Genomic DNA, 19,226 nt, shown 5'->3' with positions numbered 1-19,226 from the left:
GAGAGAGAGAGAGAGAAAGAGTCAGAAAGAGAGAGAGAAAACCCTCTCTCGTTCACGCGTTATAAATTCGGCCGGCAGGCGAAACGGACGACCACCTGACACCCGCGGCCGTTGGCGCGATGCCGCGTCGCGACGCCGGTGGCCACGTCCGAGGCACACTGGAGGATTGAACGGTAACGATCGATTTATGCCTCGCCGCTGCAGGCGCTGTTGCGGTTGACGCAACGCGTGATTCACGAGGATATACGAGTCGACTTTTCGGGATTACCTCCCCGTTAACGATCCGCTGTCAACCGCGTCGTTGTGCGTACACATGAAAAGCGTTTGTAAACTCTCCGTTCCTACACCGACTGTGGATCTCTACCCGCATAAATGTAAAATCGCTCTACTTACGGATGATACGGAAGAAGTTGCAAAACTCAAAAACCCTTCGCAAAGCCGAATGAAACTCGAGAAAGATGATGAATGTAATGAAGCTGAATGCAAGCGAGCTTGTAATGAATCTCCTGGTTTTCAACAAAAATACTTTTTATAACAATATGTAATCAGGTGGAAAATGAAAAAGTTTTGAATATTTTTATAATATATTTCTGAGATAACTTTTTTATCAAAATATTTTATACTTACTCTTATACCAATTACATTTAATATGCAAAAGAATCAGTGTAAAACGACGAACATTTCGTCTAGAACAATTTGATAAAACTGAGAGATGTTTCATATCTAAAGTTTTCTTTGAGCTTTCCCTACTGAGAATCCAGGCGGCAGCTTTGTGTGTAAGCTGGCTTCTGTAGAACAATAAATAAACAGCGCGTCTCTTTTTCTCTTCATAACAGAAATATAAAATCGTTTTATCTTGAAACTTTTACGGCTGATTTACGTCGTCCCAAATAACGCGAAATAAAATTGCGCATATAGTAAATTTTTAAAAATACTGAAACTGCAAATAGCTTTTAAGCGTAAAATTGGCTACGTGCTGAAAAAAAGTGAATAAATTGTTTTTATTACTACAATTACTTTTTAAATACAAATAATTTTTTCGTTTATAAATATATATATATATATAATTCCATAATATAATTGATAATTCAAAAAGTATTAACGTGCAACGTATTCGAATAATATCCGTAATTGCCAACTTGTACGCATTTTAAATATATGTTTCGTTATTCTGTTTTGTTTACACCACATGCATATTTTATTCCTATTATTTATACTTTTTTTATTACTCTTAAATTACACTTTCTATTCTCACTCTTTTCCACGTATTGATATCGAATCCTTAGGTTTACTAACAATAAATTCAAATTGCGCGAATCATTCCTGCGGAAATAATCGTGATCAAAGTAAGTATTTAAAGTATTATAAAATTTCTATTACAAGCTGGCAGAAAAAAAATTCCTATTAAAACCTTTACACGCAAATTACCCGTGCGTTTCGCGTGATTGAACTCTGGCTATGAACAGGCCTGTCGGAACACATAGACACCGGTTGAGCGGTTGACGAAAAATTGAGGCATTAACGCGGCGTAAAATTTTCTGTGCGGATTTTACGTTGGACACGCCGCGTTGCAGCGGCTTACAGTGGTGGCTTATGCAGCGACTGCACAGTATATCAAATCTGTTTAATCACGAACGTCGTGAAACAGAATAGTTCCCCCTATCTCTCCCTGCGATTCGTACAATGGAAATGGGAGTGCCGCGGCGCTCGACACTCTTTACGCGATCGACGTTAATCCGCCTGCGCATGATTAACACCGCATATTTCGTTACGCAACGTGTGTTTAGGGCTGTCCGCATGATTTCTTCACGGTAATGCAAAAGGCATTCTATAATGCCTTTTCTATTGTAAATAAATGCAGAATTAAGAGAAAGAGAAATATAAAATTTCAAATTTTCAAATTATTAGAATTCCATTTTATCTCTCTGTTTCGTGAGGAGGAGAAAAACTCTACGATATTTCTAATTTTCCAGAAGGACGACAGTATACGGTAGAATCGATGGCACATTTCCCTAGAGGTGATTATAGCGAAAATTGAGAACTTTCCTTACGCTTTGTGCCATTGTCGTGTTATTTCAAAGTACGGAAATGAAAGATATCCACCAACCTGTCATTTGGATGCGACGCGACTTGCAAGCTGGACTCCGCGATGCGCCGACATTCAACGGGAAATTTTATTTTACGCTTCTTGCGCATGCAAGACGCGTTGCTACTCCGATTCCTTGCCGCGGCGAGAAAAACACGCGCGTATCTCGCTCGCCGACGCTTGCGTACCGATGGCGTGACCGGAGGCACATAAATTTACAGTTATAATGGAACTAACTTATTAAACTTGCAAATTACAGTTATATGTAACGCCAACTTATTAAACAAATTGAAAAATTCCAATCAGTCGCATTTAAATAATAAATCACAATTACGTTAAATCTCGTCTTCCACTTGATCACGTTGCTATTTTTATTCACAGTAGTTTAAGTACGTCAAGTATAAATTGAATAAAATGGAATTTCAAACAAATTTCATTTTTAAATTTCACTGAACATTTCAATCAAACTAAATTATCGAGGTCCCCTAAAACGTGCCATTGGAATAAGTTTTTACAGAAATAAAATTGTTTAAATTGCAAGAATTTCTGCCACTTTCCTGGCATATTTCTTCACAATGCATATGACGCTTCGTATTGCAGACGCAAACGGAGTCCCTCAAATCTGCCAAGAGAGCGTATATCCACGCGCGCGCGGAGGCATTAAGCCACGTGTACATAGGGAAAGGACTAATGCCTCGTGTTCAGCAGTCATTAACGTCCTTGGCACGGCGAGTAATTCCAGGTCTTTCTTCAATTTCAAGAGCTAATGCGGGAATAATATTCACCCGGACGCCGTCGGACGAGTGATTAATGGCTCGCGTAATTTTTCACTTCGCCTAGCCGCACTGATTTACATCTTACGCGGATCTTACCTCCTGGCTAAGCGTCACAATGTAAGGCGAGATTTATGTCACCAGGATATCGCCGGTAGAATGAAATCATTAAATCCCCATGAGATGTTTTATTCAGCGTTAAATAGAACACGATGTAAATCACGATGAATGAAATTTTTTTGCCGATAGATTCGCATATTTTTACGGAGCTCTCGCGACACAATTAATCACAGCGCGTGAAAGTGGAGCTTCTTTAGGAAACACGAAAAGACGAGGGGAGGTGTCGGGTTTCGAACTTTCGAAAAGTCTCTAAGGTTTCTAAGGTTTCTAATGTCAAGATAACTGGGTGGTCCATAGGTCCTCAGAATTTTAAGCGAAATGATACATACGTGTATACAACGGTGTCCTATTTTGTCGAGCAAAATATCATTTGAGTCCGCCAGACTAAGAAAAAGGTCAGAAAATTGATCCGAGGGACGGTTGAAAAATTGAGCCTGACTGCCAAGGCATTAAACTCTTCCCGCGGGACCTTCCCCCCCTCCCCTTTGGGCTACAAACGTAAAACAATACCTCGCTAATGGCATGGCAAAGAAGAAGGCATCGGCGGCGCAAATGCGGCGGCAACAATGCACCAGTACCGCAATAACGAACGCATTGTTGGTAGGCGCCGCGACAAAGGGTCCGCATTATGAGACGTATTAACATGTCCGGGCGTGCGCGAACGCATCAAGCTCTGCCCCCTTAATAATTTACTTTCTCGGCTCTCGCGCGCGACGACCTGATCACCGTCGCGTCTACCCACGTGTCGCTCGTTACTGCTCCTCCTTCCGCCTGTGTCCTGGCGTTACGTGACCACCGATGCGCTCGGGAACTCGCGCATTATATTGTACCGTATGAATAACTGCTTTGCAACATTTCAGTCGAACCAAGCTGCAAAATAGTTACCAGCTCCGTCTGTGGTGAGACTCATTCATTTCATTTGTAGCAAGATTATTTGTCACGTCAACTTAACCACGGATAGTTTTCAGAATTAACCTGCCATTACGCGTTTAACAAATATATTTTATTATTTCTTCGAAGATCGTAAATTTGAGCGCCACTGCCTATCAATCTTGTCTTACGATTCTCCAATTCTTTTGCTCCGTTTGTCCTCGAGGACAGTCCTGAAAAATGACACCGCTTTTTCCTGCAGTGCTATCCTTTTTTTCGAAAAACAAGCAGAGCTACATGCATTTCGACGCGTGCGATCGCCTTAAAGGCGAAGAGACCCCATGTGCGATTAAACAAATGGCTTCGGATAGTAGGTAGAAAGAATAGCGTGAAAATTATGTCGATGACAATCTCAGGCAATTAAGATAATGTTCGCCAAGATTTATATACGACCAACATCGCTGTAGTTGTGTCGTAGTTTAGAATTTGTCGAAGATTTAGGTAGTTTATCTTCCTCAAGGAAGTAGAGAGACTTGAAGGATAACAAAAGGTTATCCTCCTTCCCAGCCCCACTTAAATTCCCATTATCTACTTTCAGGACATCTGAATCCTCGGGTGCCCCAAGTGATTTAGATTTCATCTGAAATTGCTTCCTTTCAGTTCGTGTTGGTATACTCATTCAATCTCGGAGCAATTTCAAAGGATTTTAACTTGACTCAAGTAGATCTTAAACTGCGAACCATATAATTATTAATTGTCTTCCTGATGTTTATCGAGGCACTCACCTTCGTACATTTGCGCGTACTGCGGGAATCCGGCAGCTCTCAACCATTTACAAGCTTCTTGTGCCTCGATTTCTGAAAGATAACAGAATTACTAAATTAGCGTTAGTTCGAAAAATTATTGAGTATTTTATAAATTCGCGATATCACAAATTAATAATAGTTTAGCTAAGGTTAAAATAATATTTGTGTACAAAAGTAAAAAAATTTAGCTTTAAAATATGCTAATATACATACATATAAAATAAAAATATCTATACAAATTAATATTGACGAAGTTGATGAAAAAGGGGGAAGACGTGCAGGAAATACGCGAAGTTGATCGCAGAAAAATCGCTGGAACGACTAGAGATATCTTGGAAAGTCAGTGGCCCCGCTGGGACTAGGACGACGGGAATTCATAATCGAGATCCGGGCGATCGCCGTATCCGCAGGGCGATAAAACATGGGTAGCCATCAGTATCGATATCGCCACGGCGGATTTATCGATTTCCTTAGCAGCGGGTAGCCTTCGCGAATGAGCGGCCAATGTCTTTATTTTCCGCCTGCAAGCTGGAGTATTTCAACCGTGATACGCCAGTAGTTGAATCTTTTAGCTCGCTCGTCGATTAATCTATGAACACTATTATACGAGTCGCGCATAGCCGTTATATCATAATTCATATATCAAATATGTTGCACGTTTCGGCATCATTTATGGCTGTAGGTATAATTTATGTTTTTATATAATACGTTATATGTATATGTATTATATTCGTGTATATATACATTATACACATATAATATAATATCTTAATATAATATTTTATTGGAAGGAAAAAATTACGATTTTGTATAGTTCAAAGATTGACAATATCGAATATCTTAGACGCGCAAAATTTTAGTGATATTTTGATGCTTAATTAATTAGATATTTATTAAAAACAATAATTTAGAATTAATATTTATATATAGTTATTCGTTATTTACGAGTGTATTTTTGTAATAAAATGCAACGTGACGACGTCATTGTGGTGCAGACTCGATGAGGGAAAAAAAAGATAAAACTAAGTTACGGGAAGTCACGCGAGGTCGACGACACGAATTTACGTAAGTAGCCATGCGTTTATGTATGTATTCATGTACGTATTCACGTATGCCACTTTATAGACATGCAAATGAACCGTCTCGCTCCTAAGTGCCTACCAATTGCGTTCAGATCTCAAGTCGCATGAAAAGGATGCTTAGGATACTTCTCTTTCTTTCAATCGCTTCTCGAACACATAATGACGTTAATTCTATCGATCGGAAAATTCATTCATCTACCATTTATCTATCTTTAGATTTAGATTATCTATAAGAGAAGGAAGAAGCGAATAATTTATTATATAAACAAATGACGTTCGCGCTTTACAGAATATATATACATATACGATATTTCAATGCGTTAAAAGGGCAATCGTGACGAGAGAACAAGTGGGTGTTTGAATAAGCACGATGCTCGTATAAAGAAAAAAAAAATAATAAAACGAGAGATATGGCAGAAATGTAATCCAAAGAGCGAATAAAAAATTCGCCAGGGAGGATACGAGCGACGAACACGGAGAACAAGACGATGAGGAAGCGGATGAGGAAGAGAAGTTCGCCTTCACTGCCGCGGAGATCGTTACGGCAACTAACGCAGTCGCTCCGCGGACGCGTGGGCGAATTATAATGAGATAAAGTATCTGCGTAAACGTTAAAAATACCCCTTCCGCGCACACGTTGTACGCGAATAATAATGTGCAGAATCGACGTCGCGCGCGTCCGCGCGAGAACGAGAAAGGATATGCGCGTTAGCAAGTAATACCTTCGCGTTTGCGAAAAATTGACAGAGTCAGGTATCGGAAAACTGCAATAGTATCCCGACGTTCGATCATTTTACGGGGCGCACTTATCGAGTACACAGTTTCAATAAAGTCAATTTCTCGGGTTCGGGAGACACAATAGAATTTCTTGTATCAATTTTCACGTTTCCAACGGACGGATCACGTTCCCCGCGCATGGCCACATTATCGAAACACGAACTCATCAAAGTTATATTGGTTTCAACAAGGGGTTGATCGAAATAGCGGTGAAGCCGGGGAATTCTGGAGGGAGCCGGTGGTTTACCATAGCGAACCAATCAACAGATTAATTAAGCAGCTTCCAAATGCAAGTGGGCCTCGATGCAGAAGCCCGGTTGACCGCGCAACAGTGACAGTCGGAGTTATGAAAAGATACTCTCTCTCTTGCTGGAGAGAAGCGCAAACGAAGTTTGCTTTTATCTCGCGCGGAGTGACACACCTACGTGCCGCTTTTGTGCGGAATACTGTTGTAACTGGAAGTTAAAAGCAACGACCTACCGCAAAGTCGTATTATTCCGTAGCAAATTTCTGTCACGCAGCTTCGCGAACGTATATACGAGCGGAAGTGGGTGAGGAGAGCTGTACATACATTGAAAATTATCATCGCCGCAAGGATGAAAGGCCCGACGATCATGAAGCTCAGTCATATGGAATATGTGAAATACTTATTTCATTTTTTTTTCTCCTCGTTTTGTTCATTAAATCAAATAAAGAGCATCGTTATTCATATATATAATATGTTTCGACTTTCTCCAAATATTTAATATACAGACTTTCGTAAAAATTGATCTGGATCGGCGGCGTTTCTTTGTGAAATGAAGATGAAAAATATTCCAAAGGCGCGGATATAGAAACGCCATTACGGCGACATGTGCAAGTAACAAAAACGAGTTCGGGCCTGGCGCCGCGCGGCGTTTTAATCTTGTTGCAATCAGTAATTTCATTCCCTCGCCCCCGTGGGTTTTCTTTGATCCTCGCGGGATGGACATTAATTAAATGGCTCACGTCGATGCAGCGGTTTGTTCGACAGCCTGCCGTTCGTTACCGCATGCGGGGCCCATTTTTTTTTGGATTAAGAGTATCCACACGCATCGTTGATTAATGCGGGACGGCGCGCGTCAGGTTGCCCGTCGCCCGATTTCAAAGTATCGACGATACCCACTTTTTAAACTCCCGATCGTGCCGTTCGATCCAGTTTGCACGCTTACCGAACGGATTAAAAACGCGCAGCATAAAATGCAGTATTCCAATTAAACTTAATCCCCGTCGGTTCGATATTTTTATCTCCGGATGCAACTTTGTCTCACGTGGATATTTCATACATGTCATGGAATATTCGAAAACTCAAGCCCTAGCTGCTATATCTGTTTGTTTCAAAAAGGTAAATAAAAGTCTCACAAATACAGAGGAAATAAAAATATTGTACATTAAAATTAAAAAATATATAACAGACAAAAAGTAGTAATAGTAAGATAAAATAAAAAATAGTAAGTATAAAATATCATTATATTATAACCGTCATATATTAATGTACTAATTTTGAGATACTTTAATATTGAAATATTTTAAATGCTAAACGTTTTAAGATATTTATACTAAATATCGATTCCGAATTAGGTTATTATTAGTCCGTTCGGACGCAGCGGTTTTCCACGAAAAGATACTTCAAACAAAATTTATGCACGCGTTTGACGTCAGTATCGAAGCGGGTCGAGCATTAGAAAAAGCCTGAAGTGGACTCGGGGGTGTAAAAAAGCTTGCCAGGAGCTTGCAAAGATCGAAGTTGAAGGGCAGTCCCACAATCCCGAAATGCACGATTGTTCATGGATTCGGGTCAAATGTATGCATCTGAAATGCATTTTTTTTCTCGCCCAGCTATTGTGGTTTTCATGTAAGTTAGGTAATACCCAGGTTTCCGTTGCGGAAATTCCGCGAGAAAAAACACACCGGCGCGTCGCCCTGCAACGATTACGACCCAAGGAACCTTCCGGGACAACGGTGACAAATTCTTTTCTTCATTGCGAGAAAGAAAACTGACAATGAGTTAAATGGAGCAGAAATATTCACAACTTCTCTACCCTCGAGTTCGTCCGCGATAATCAACGATAAAAACATACCATGAAGATTGCGAGATAAGACTCAAGGGAAGGGAATAAAAAGGAAAGTTTTTTTTCTCACAATATTTTAACGAAATAGCGCGTGTAAACATATATATGTATATTCCTTTGTGAACGCGCGGCATTATGAACACAAAGAGAAAATTTGTAATTTCTGTTCGGAGATTTGATCTGTTTAATCAATAAGTAATCTTTGAAAACAAATAACTGCTTCTTTGAACACACTCCTCGCGACAGATAGCGTAGGTTGTAAGATCCATTATATCCCACGTGCATTCTCCAGGACGCATATTCCATTTAAACGGTTTATTATGACAAATCAAAATCTCTTAAGCGAGTTTATTGATTGTACGAGCAACATCGTCGTATATCCATCGCCAATCGAGCGCGATAAATCGTGACATTGGAGTGGGTCACGGTCCAGCGGATATGTTATTGTTTTCGTATATATTGCTCATCTAACGGCGGACTGGCGCCAAAGATAATTTCTGCCCCGTGGGCGTATACAAACGTATAGACAAGCGTCACGCGTATTGCGAAAACTGTGCCTCGAACAAGGTTTAATTTTCAATGTTATGCAAGCGTCGAAAATGCGGAATGAATCACGCAGCGTAATAATGACCGCGCGCGCGCCAAAGTTTAAAAGGAAAAGTTATACGTGTTGCAGTCGGAGCACAGAGAGAGTTTCGTTTCCGTACCGTATTATAGGACATCATACGACGTAATAACAATATAATTATAACTACAATAATGAAATAAATAAAACAGCCTACACTGCATAATGCATATTCGCGGCAAGAGAAATTTAACTTCCCCTGTAATTATTTTACGTTTATTAATATTTTACGATACCACATATTTCGTGCTTATTACTACTTTGTGTTAAACTTTCACGTTGAAGGAATGCATTTATCTCATATGCATACGTTATTCGTAGAGAGGAAAAGATAACGCAAGGGTACTTGTTGCTCGTCATTCCTTAATTATATATGTCGTGCGAGTCAACCTAGTCAGTTCCTATTTTCCCCATTTGCGGCGCTCACCGAAATTACGACAATATTAACCGCATATTTTAACAATTTTCTACATAGCTGGTACCACTCCTAATATTATGTAATAATCCATACGTGCCGGCCGCTGAAAGATCTCTTGCAATTCGTCCCCGTTACTCGACAACTCAACCTTTGTTCAGTGATATACGGCAACGTTGTGCCCCGTTTACGACCTTCCATTGCATAAACATTTGTCTAATGAGTGCCGCGCGAGTTAGCGATCATAAAGGCAATTGAACATTTTACATCCGCTCAGCCGTTCAGTCAGAAACGTGTTAATTCTTGCGAAAATACTGTGGGAACTGCTCGGTACCTTGATGAAATAGACATAAAGATATACGAAGATACTTAAATATAATATTCAGTTATCATTCTCAATCTCCAGTTACGTAGCTAAGAACAAAGATACATTTGTGAAAATAAAAATATTATAATTCAATTAAAGTCCGCGTTCGACGATTTCATAAATTAACTCGGCAATTTTGTTTTACAAAAATAGAACGAGTAAACTCGAATTTATTTTACATCCATTATATTGATGTATAACAAAAAGAACGGATTTCTCTCTCTCTCTCTCTCTCTCTCTCGATTATTACTGCGTCATCGTACATATTATGTATTACATAACTCGTAACATGTGTCGTCGTGACGTGACGCGCGAAGCGAATTCTTTTTGCGTTAAAGAAGCGGTAAAGATGTCGTCCGAAGTGCGTCGTGGTTCAACAAATGCGGATCAGCGGGGTGTAAAAGGCGACGCCGCATGCTGCGACGGCACGGCGCGTTGTCACATTGACAGAGCCGGGAGAAGGGATCGGCGAGGAGGGCCCCGGATTCTTCCCCGCGTCGATTTGGGACTCACGGAACCGGTTAGCCGCTTTGCATAGGATCCTCCTCCAGTGATTTGCAAAGCGCGCTCGCGCGCTAGGACTCTTTCTAAGAAGACGAACATGGCTCGATAATCATCAAGCAATGCTCCGTCATTCGGAGACCAGTAATTATGGGGGAAGTTACGGTTCATTATGCGAAACGTTAAGAGATTATTATCTTTACTTCTACTCCTCGCTGTAATAATAAAATAATAATTAGAATGTAATATTACATTATAAAATAATGATACTCGTTAATTAACAAATATAACAATTACCATTGTTATCATTTATTAACAGATATACGTTACGTTCATCCTAGACTTTCTTTATTACGCTCGATGATACCTATAATTATTTTCGCAAAAGTTACATGTTTCTGAAACTCGCGTCTCTCAAAACGCGCACTCTCTGAAAAGTTTAATATTTCTCTTACCGGCACGGCACGACGCAATGCGCCCCGTTGACCCATCCGAAGCTCACCGTCACACGTCGACGAGCAACTGCCACAAGTCTGAGCCAGCGTGCCTCGCGGTCAAACACCGGCAAACTTCGCATTTCGTTTGGCCACAAAGATAAATCTACACGGACAAGCGACGAGGGGGGGGGGAGGGGGATGGAGGAGTAGAAAAACGAGAGAAAATAAAAAGGTCGAGCCACGCCTTTGTCCTACGACGCGTTCACGGATAACTTCCACCGGAAAAAATAACGGCAAAAATAAAATAAAACGGACGATTTCTGCGAAAACCCTCTGCGAGTACCTTCCTTCGTATACGACGGAAGAGAGTCTTTCTTCTGCGCGGAATAATATTTGATGTGCGCGATCGCGTTTCTACGACTTCTTCGTTAATCGCAGCGACGAGACTGTACTCTCCACCCTTCCGTTTCCTTCATTAACAACAAGGGAGGGGGGGGAGGGAGGTGGGGGAAGAGACACAATCATTACATCTCACGGCTCTTCATACCTCCGGCCTCATCCATCCGTGAGTTCTTAAAGAGCGGCATCGTCCGACCCATCCCCGGCCGCTAACTATCGTGCACGAACCGTATCATTTGCAAGAACGATGCGTTCTCGCGGGCGACGAAATCCATTATCGGAGCATGTGGGAGTGGTGGGTGATGATTTACGTCTCTCGCGAGGAGAGACGAATTAATGCGTGTTGCGCGGAAACGCCGTAGTAACGCGCGCGAAGGATTTGAATGCCATTAACGTTGTTGTTGCGCTAATTTTCCCCGACTTTTCTTCGGCACCTACTTTTATTTTCCCTCTTGTGCCTTGTCTTACGTGAAAATCAGAGGACTCGCATCTCCATCGCTTTTTATTTCCTCCTGAAAAGCGCTCGAAAGTTTCACATTTCCGGCAATTAAATTTCAAGAACAAGGAAGAATATCTGAATGAGGATCTTTTAAGGCTTTCCTGGTTGAAGAATTGCCTAAGAATACCTTCATTGTATACCTTATCTTAACTTGTGAGATACAGCCATAAAAATTAGCATTCTCGCAATCAACAAATGCTGATCATATCTCAATAATTATACAGATCATTAATATACATATGTATAGTACTGTGTAATACAAATAAAAAAATAATTACAAAATATGTATGTATTATACATGTATATGTATGTATATGATCAAAGAGTGCATACATAGAAAAAAAAATGTGTTAACAGCATTAGTCCAATTGAAGAGATAAGCTTGTTCATTCAATAATAGTGTTAATGGAACAAATACATCATGCTCTTGTGTTTTAATAAAATACACATTTGTTCATTAATATTATTATCAAATTAGATTAACGTAGACATTATTAAATTAATATTATTTTCAATTAGATTAATGCTGTTGATCATTCATTGTATTTTTGATACAATGTCAAGTAAAACGATATGTCCACACGAAAACATTTCAACTAAGGCACGATGTTAGAAATCGTGCGAGGGACTGCGGATTTGCAGATCCACAGTCCCTCACTCCGTTCCGGAATCGTAGAGATTGCTTTATAAGATCCCCCGATAAAATTTCTGCCGCGGTCCTTTGCGTGACCCGTCGCTGTAGTCGGATTAACTGTCACGCGCGTGTCTGCATCTGCACGGAGGGTTTCGGATCCAAAGAGAGAAGGCGTGATCACGCGAGGATGATGCGGAGACGAAGGGAAGGGAACCGAGAGGGACAGAGAACGTGGCGGCAGTCATTAACTGGTAATAGCTCGGGACACGGGACGACCTACCTCAACCTAAACCGGTAGAGAACAAACCCGTAGGTAGTGAGCGTGCCTGCCGAGATTATTTCGTTTTAACGAGATATCCGCGCGAAGTGTACTTACACCGGCGATCTGTCATGCGTCTTGTTATCACCGATTCGTTATCGTCCTGCGCACTTTCCGGAATCTCGGCCGATCGTCGATTCGACCGTCCCTGTCGACCAATCACTTGCCAAGCTACCACATTCATATCACTATTTATATTACAAAGTACAAAAAGAGTACTTATTCAGATACCTTTTTTCTGTAATGTCGCAGAACTATATAGTAAAAACACTTGGAAGATATTTATAATCATCAAACTCTTGGTATATCTTTCGCTTTTATAGTATGAAGGCTAAAACAATTATACATAGGAATTTAATTATTACATGTGACGAATTGTCATTAATATTTATCATCTTGCGAATCATAATTCTCTCCTCGCGTTTCCTCTGATTTAGAATGTGCGAGTTCGCAAAGTGCTCCCGCGTCAAAGGAGATTTACGTACATAAACGCTAGGAATTCGAAAGGCTTTACCTTACTTGGATATTACACATTCTTATAAGGGTCACGAATGCGAATGATCTCTGAGATAATTTACAGAGCGCGAGGAGGGTTGCGTTACTGCATCTTTTTTATGCGGTAGCTGTTGAACTTTGACACTTTAAACGTTATTGCTCGTCGTGGACGAGAGCACGTCGCTTTAACGATCTCTTCGGGGCGAGAGCTTTATTGCGAGCTTTACTACGGCAGCGTATGACACGCTAGAACGAGAACAACGTGAGATCGTTACCACAATACGATCGTATTCATTAGTTAATTCGCGCGATAAGTTTAAAACCAGTATGATCTCGTATTAACTCGCGACGGCTGGAAAAAAAAATTGATGAAAGAATGGTACTAAATTGCTATCATTCTCGGTCCTGAAGGCTTTTACGATGAGACGAGAGCAATTGAGGAGCTCTCTGGAAGAACAGCTTAGTATCAGTCAGGTCATTTTCCACTTCTCTAAAGTGTTTCTGATTCGCTGCAATTTCTACGCTCGTATAAAATAACCCGTATACATTTCCCATATTTATGGGAAAAGAATTAAATTTCATGGTCAAAAAGTAATAAAGTTCAAGATTAAAAAAATGAAAAAGTTGAGGTACAGTTAATTACACTTATTTAAAATTATCTTGTTACATTATACGTAATAATTGTTGTATTTAATCGGTATTGGAATATTAATTAAAAATAATGAATTGCAGTGAGATTAAACGATAAAATATTATGGGAGTTAATGAATTCGAGGCCGCCGTTGCAACGTCTCATTTCTCATATGTACATACATCCGCTTAAAAATCAAGCAAAAGATTCGCAGTATCAGCTGCTTGTTAGGCTGAGCCCACGATAGAAGCGCAGTAGAACTTCCGCGGGAAGTATAAGATAAATAATCCTGATGCAACAAGTAAAACGTCACCGTATCGAACGATTCCTAATTGCCGAACGAGATACCTACTCGAGTTGTCCTCGGACCGGCAGAAGGCGATTTATTATTCCAGCGTATCCATATCGCGGGTTTTTTTGTCGCCCAACAAAACGAGGGCGTTCAATTAAAGTTCAACGATAAAACGTGGCCGTACTCGACGATTCCTAATTGTTAGCCGATAAAATATATCTATTTGACTCCGCATAATTTGGCGATATTTAGAATTTTTAGAACGTGATTTTTCTCAGCAATGTCAGAATAGTTTTATTCTGTTTTTAAATATATTCGATTTCGAATTAAAATTCTAATAATAAAAACAAAATCTATTCTAAATAGAAAATTAAGTGAAGTTTCATCTATGTTGCATCTGTGCCTCGGAAGTTTATTTCGTGAAACAGTTCAGAGAGCAAACTCGATAACTTAGTGACTCAAAAGTCGCCGCTAGCTCGGCATTTTTGTCGGGAAGAAATCTATTTATGTGTGAAACAACCCCTACACACGTTTCTCTTACTATATATTATATACTTGAAACTGCTGTGGGGTTAAATCGCGACCCGAAATACGATAGTTCCCAACGTCTGATTTATTCGAGTCGAAAGCGCGCCGTTAATTTAACGCGAAGCGGTGCTCTCGCGGTCTCGTTCCTAGGCTACACGCGCGCGCGCACACACAGATGCGGGTGTTACATGCCGGTGCATATATCTCATTTGAATATGCGTACACGCAACTCGGCCGGCCGCGCGATACACCGTCGGGTCCGGGTTTTGCTAATGAACTGTATTATTTCCGATATATAGTCGCCGTGTGGATTTGCATTAACACGGCTTTTATTGCAACTAATTAAATCGGTTTTTAGGGATCTCGCGCGATCGTGCCCGCGCAGATCTTTTCTCCCCGTGGCGGCGTGCATTCGAGCGGCCGGATTCGTGCGATCGAGACATCGCCACGGCGCGGCGGCCTTAAGCTTGACAAATGCCGGGTGTTGCTCGATGTTCAAAGATCGCGAGTAATTTTTATCGATACCTCGCCGCGGTGAGATATTACGTGAATATTATTCAACGCGCGTTGCGAGAAGCATGCTCGTGCGACTCGAATTTCACGTTCTGGAACGCAGTCTGTAAATTGTGCCTATCTAGCACCTTTCGCTGGAATTACAAACCTGTATCGCTTAATTATGACTAGGTAAATTCTAGTAGAGGTTTCCTGTCGTTTATATCATTCTTATCTGATAGCACAGCGCGTCTTAGGTTTATTACTCTTCCGTTTAGTGGGACACGCTGCGAGACAAACCGAGAACACAAGACTAATATAACCCCTGCCGGCGTTACAAGCGCCGGCAAATCAAAAAACGCTCACGAAATTAAGATTTAGCGTTTAATTTAACGTTTAATAAAACAGTATAGTGACAGATAAACCGCGAAGTTGCAAAAATTCTCTTTAATTTCGACACACGTTGATGAAAAATCTGCGTGACTCTTAAAAACCATTCGTTTTATCAATGGGACAACATGTCGCGTTGTCGGCGTTTTTCATCGCACTTTATTACGTACAAATCGACTGTCGATGAGGCGCTAATGATTCACGCGCGTAACCGGTGCGAAAAACGCACGGGCATGTCGCGCGCGCGCGCCTGTGTAAGAGAGCACGGTTGATTTACGAGAAGCCAGACCGATAATTAGAGACTAACGGTGCTTGTCGATGGCGGACCTCTTTTTCGCCGTTGAGTCTCGAACGTGTCACGGCTATCGGGAGAATAGCACATCGGCCGGTACCGCCGATATAAATCGGCATAGATTGCGAATGACAGGCGCGCAGAGGCGTATTTGCGCCGAGGAGAAGTACGAGTATCGGCGGTGATTTAGCGGTGAAAAATCGCGCAAATTCTTATTTTTTGAACAGCTGTACTATCGCGTGTATAACCATCGGATCAGTTTCAAGAGTAAATAAATGATGAGAAAAGAAAAAGTGGATAAAAATTCTATCTAATATAATTTAATTTCTTCTCTAATTATTTAACTTCTTCCGAGAGCGGCAGAAGAGAGGGGCGAGTTGAGGTATACAAATCGCAGCGTTGTAAATCCTTCTATTGCGGACAGCGCATATTGCACTTCCGGCAAATCGTATCGTTACAAGCGTGCCGCGAATTTGTCGATCGTCGTCGATCGCGGCCGCCGATGCAACTGCGGCGGCGACGTCGCGTTTTCCCGCTGACAATGATTAATTTCTCGCCGATCCGCGGGTGCGATACGCGCGGCGACCGGGCGACTCCGTTACTCGGCCGCGAGGCAAGGGAGCGTGAAATCGCTCTCGGTTGCCGAACTCGCGTCAAACTTAATCGATCATCGAGAAGCGTTGCACTATGCGCGGCCGACCGGTCGGTCGGACTGCCGGGAGAAAGTCCCGGGTGAATACAGCGGTGAATACGGCGAGACGAAATTCCTCTTACCGCGCGGCTTTAGAACGGAAAAGAAAGAACGGAACGTGGCCTCTCTCGGGTCACTCGATAGATTCCGGTATTTAAGATTGGATTATGGAAATTCGCAGATAAAAGCTCGTAAATCCAGTGTTAACGCGTTAACGCTACGCTGAAATTACCCCCTTGCGGATAGACTCGTATCTTACCGCCGGTTAAGGTTCTCAGGACTACAGTGATTTACGACCGTGCGTAATAATATTTCAACTTTCGCCGTTTGGATGGAAGAGACCGATAATTTTTTACTGATTCCAGACTTAGAATCGATCTTTTTAGCGGGACTTAAAATCGCATCTACGACCGCGCATCAAATCGTTATCCGCTTATCTCGAAGCCATAGAGTATATATATTCCATCGATCGAGAAATAATGAATGCAATAACTATAGTAATAGGAATCATCGATTGGCGCGAAAATAGATATGATGTTCTCTGGGATGAACAGGCGCATTTCGAACCAAGGAATTACCTTCGAAGAAACTTCCGAGTCTTTTTCTCGAACGCGGCTGGTCCATGCAGCGAAGGGTTACGAGTTTCTCTCGGAAATTGTGTCGCCCCGCGTGGCATGGGGTTAAATCGTTTGCGAAACCGGTTCGCGCAACAATAATAATTAGCTTACGCGGACTCGCGCATAATCACCGTCTTTACGCCCATAATAATACTTTTGCCGCGTATCCGCGAAGTCCTAATTATTATCGCGACGGTAACGACCGAAACTTTCCGAACCGAGGGCCGAGCTGTAATTTGCCTTCGCTGGATTGTATTATGCATTACATGTAACGCGGTTCTTTTTTCGCGGATTGAAAGAGAGAGAGAGAGAGAGAGAGAGAGAGAAAGAGAGAGAGAGAGAGGGGCACTTAGAACTGTCCTGCTGGCCGATAACGCGGGTATCCTCGAATAATGGAGTTTCTCCGGAACAATGTTGCGAGATAATGATACAGGGAAACTCAGCGGGCGCATCCGACAATATGCGTTTATCCACGGTTATTGAATATTCGCGCGAAAAAGTTAGCGTGAAGAGCATAATGTGTGAGAATTGTTCCGGGAATTGTCGATGACTGGACTATTAGTCGCACGTTATTGTTATACACGTGGTCCATAATTATTAATTCTTTGTCCGTCGCACGTTGAAGCATACAATAATTTATTAAATTCGAAAATAATTATTATTGTAAATATAAATCTTATTGTGTCATATTATAAATTATAAATTAAATACAGAAGGAATAATATTTCAGCTATACGATTATTTCAATATATGATTATAAATTATGTAATAACATATATATATAGCACGTGCGTGTTAAATCTTTCAAGAATATTTTATCATTAAAAAGAAATAACCTCTCGATACTTATAACGGCAGCGTTCAATATTCACTGTCAGTGCTGAAAATTTACAGCAAACATTACGTGCACTACAAATTTTCATTGAATATCGAACGCGGTCGTTGTAAGATTAAAATATAAAAAAAAACCTTTGTAAACATTTGAGATCTCCGTTATCCTGTTTAGGGCTGCTGAGGTTTAATGCGTGCTATCGACTGTCTTCAGTTACAAGAAGGAGTATGTTATTTCACGGCGACGAGGCGCGTGTGTACACGAGCCTCACGTGCGTGTAAGTTTGGCGCGTATACCCAGCGTCTACTTGCTTTTATGAATACCGTGGGAAGAGAAACATAATAACGAAGGAATGGCTGCCAGGTACACACGCTCACGTGCCGTCACCCTTCCTCGCTTGTGTCCTCCCGGTCGTTTTGGGCTGGTCGCCCAAAGAAATTCGTGGCCGCGCGGGACCTCTCGTTCCCCCCTCCCCCCCTCCTTCCTCCCACCTTCCATCGTCCAAGCGTTCCCACCCTTTATCCTCACCGCGTATATCGCGGACCTACACGGCTTTCGTGACTCGACTCCGGGATAATCCACTCGCGCGGCTCCGAAAGATCTTCGGGGGTGGTCCGGCCGGTTACATCACGAATTTATGAATAAAAAACAATGTCCCGACCTCAACAGAATTCATATAAAGTATCGAGAAAAACACGGCTAGCTCCAATCTTAACGTTTAATCTTCATCCGTAGAATGTCCGATGTGTATATAATTGAATGTAATTTATTTCATCTGATATTCGATAATATTTTAAATATTAATATAAAATAACTGACATTAAAATAAATACTAATAATAAACAGTTAATATTCAATGGTAATCAATATAATGTTAATTAACGATGATTAATATTATTGCTCCAAAATTTAAATTATACGGTCTTATTTTGAATTAAAATTGATTATCTCTTTGACAATTTATAAATTTTGTTCTCGGGGCAAATTTGCGCACAGATTTTCGCAATTAACGAACAAATGGGCGATTTAATATAATTATCAAGATCGACGGATTCCGTCTATCGTGACTCTGGACGAGCATCGCCGTTATAATAGCGGTTGCGAATTAAGTGGTCGCAGGGAAGGATCCGCTAAATTGGCGCGCGTCCGATAACGGCGACGAACAG

At 41.3% G+C, this 19,226-nt stretch overlaps 1 protein-coding gene across 2 annotated transcripts in view; it reads right to left on the bottom strand.

The window, feature by feature from the left end:
- LOC105462723 overlaps positions 1-19,226 on the bottom strand; it is a 206,827-nt gene that overhangs the window by 46,866 nt on the left and 140,735 nt on the right. For both annotated transcript variants that reach the window (XM_011709547.1, XM_011709548.1), the window contains exon 9: positions 4,635-4,706. In XM_011709547.1, the coding sequence (XP_011707849.1) occupies positions 4,635-4,706 (72 nt within the window). The remainder of the gene's footprint in view (positions 1-4,634; positions 4,707-19,226) is intronic.

The sequence above is a fragment of the Wasmannia auropunctata genome, unplaced genomic scaffold (genome assembly GCF_000956235.1).
Source record: "Wasmannia auropunctata unplaced genomic scaffold, wasmannia.A_1.0 LD336095.1, whole genome shotgun sequence".
Classification (NCBI taxonomy): Eukaryota; Metazoa; Arthropoda; class Insecta; order Hymenoptera; family Formicidae; genus Wasmannia; species Wasmannia auropunctata.
The sequence above is the reverse complement of the archived record's forward strand: the minus strand, read 5'-3'. Positions and strand labels throughout refer to the sequence as shown.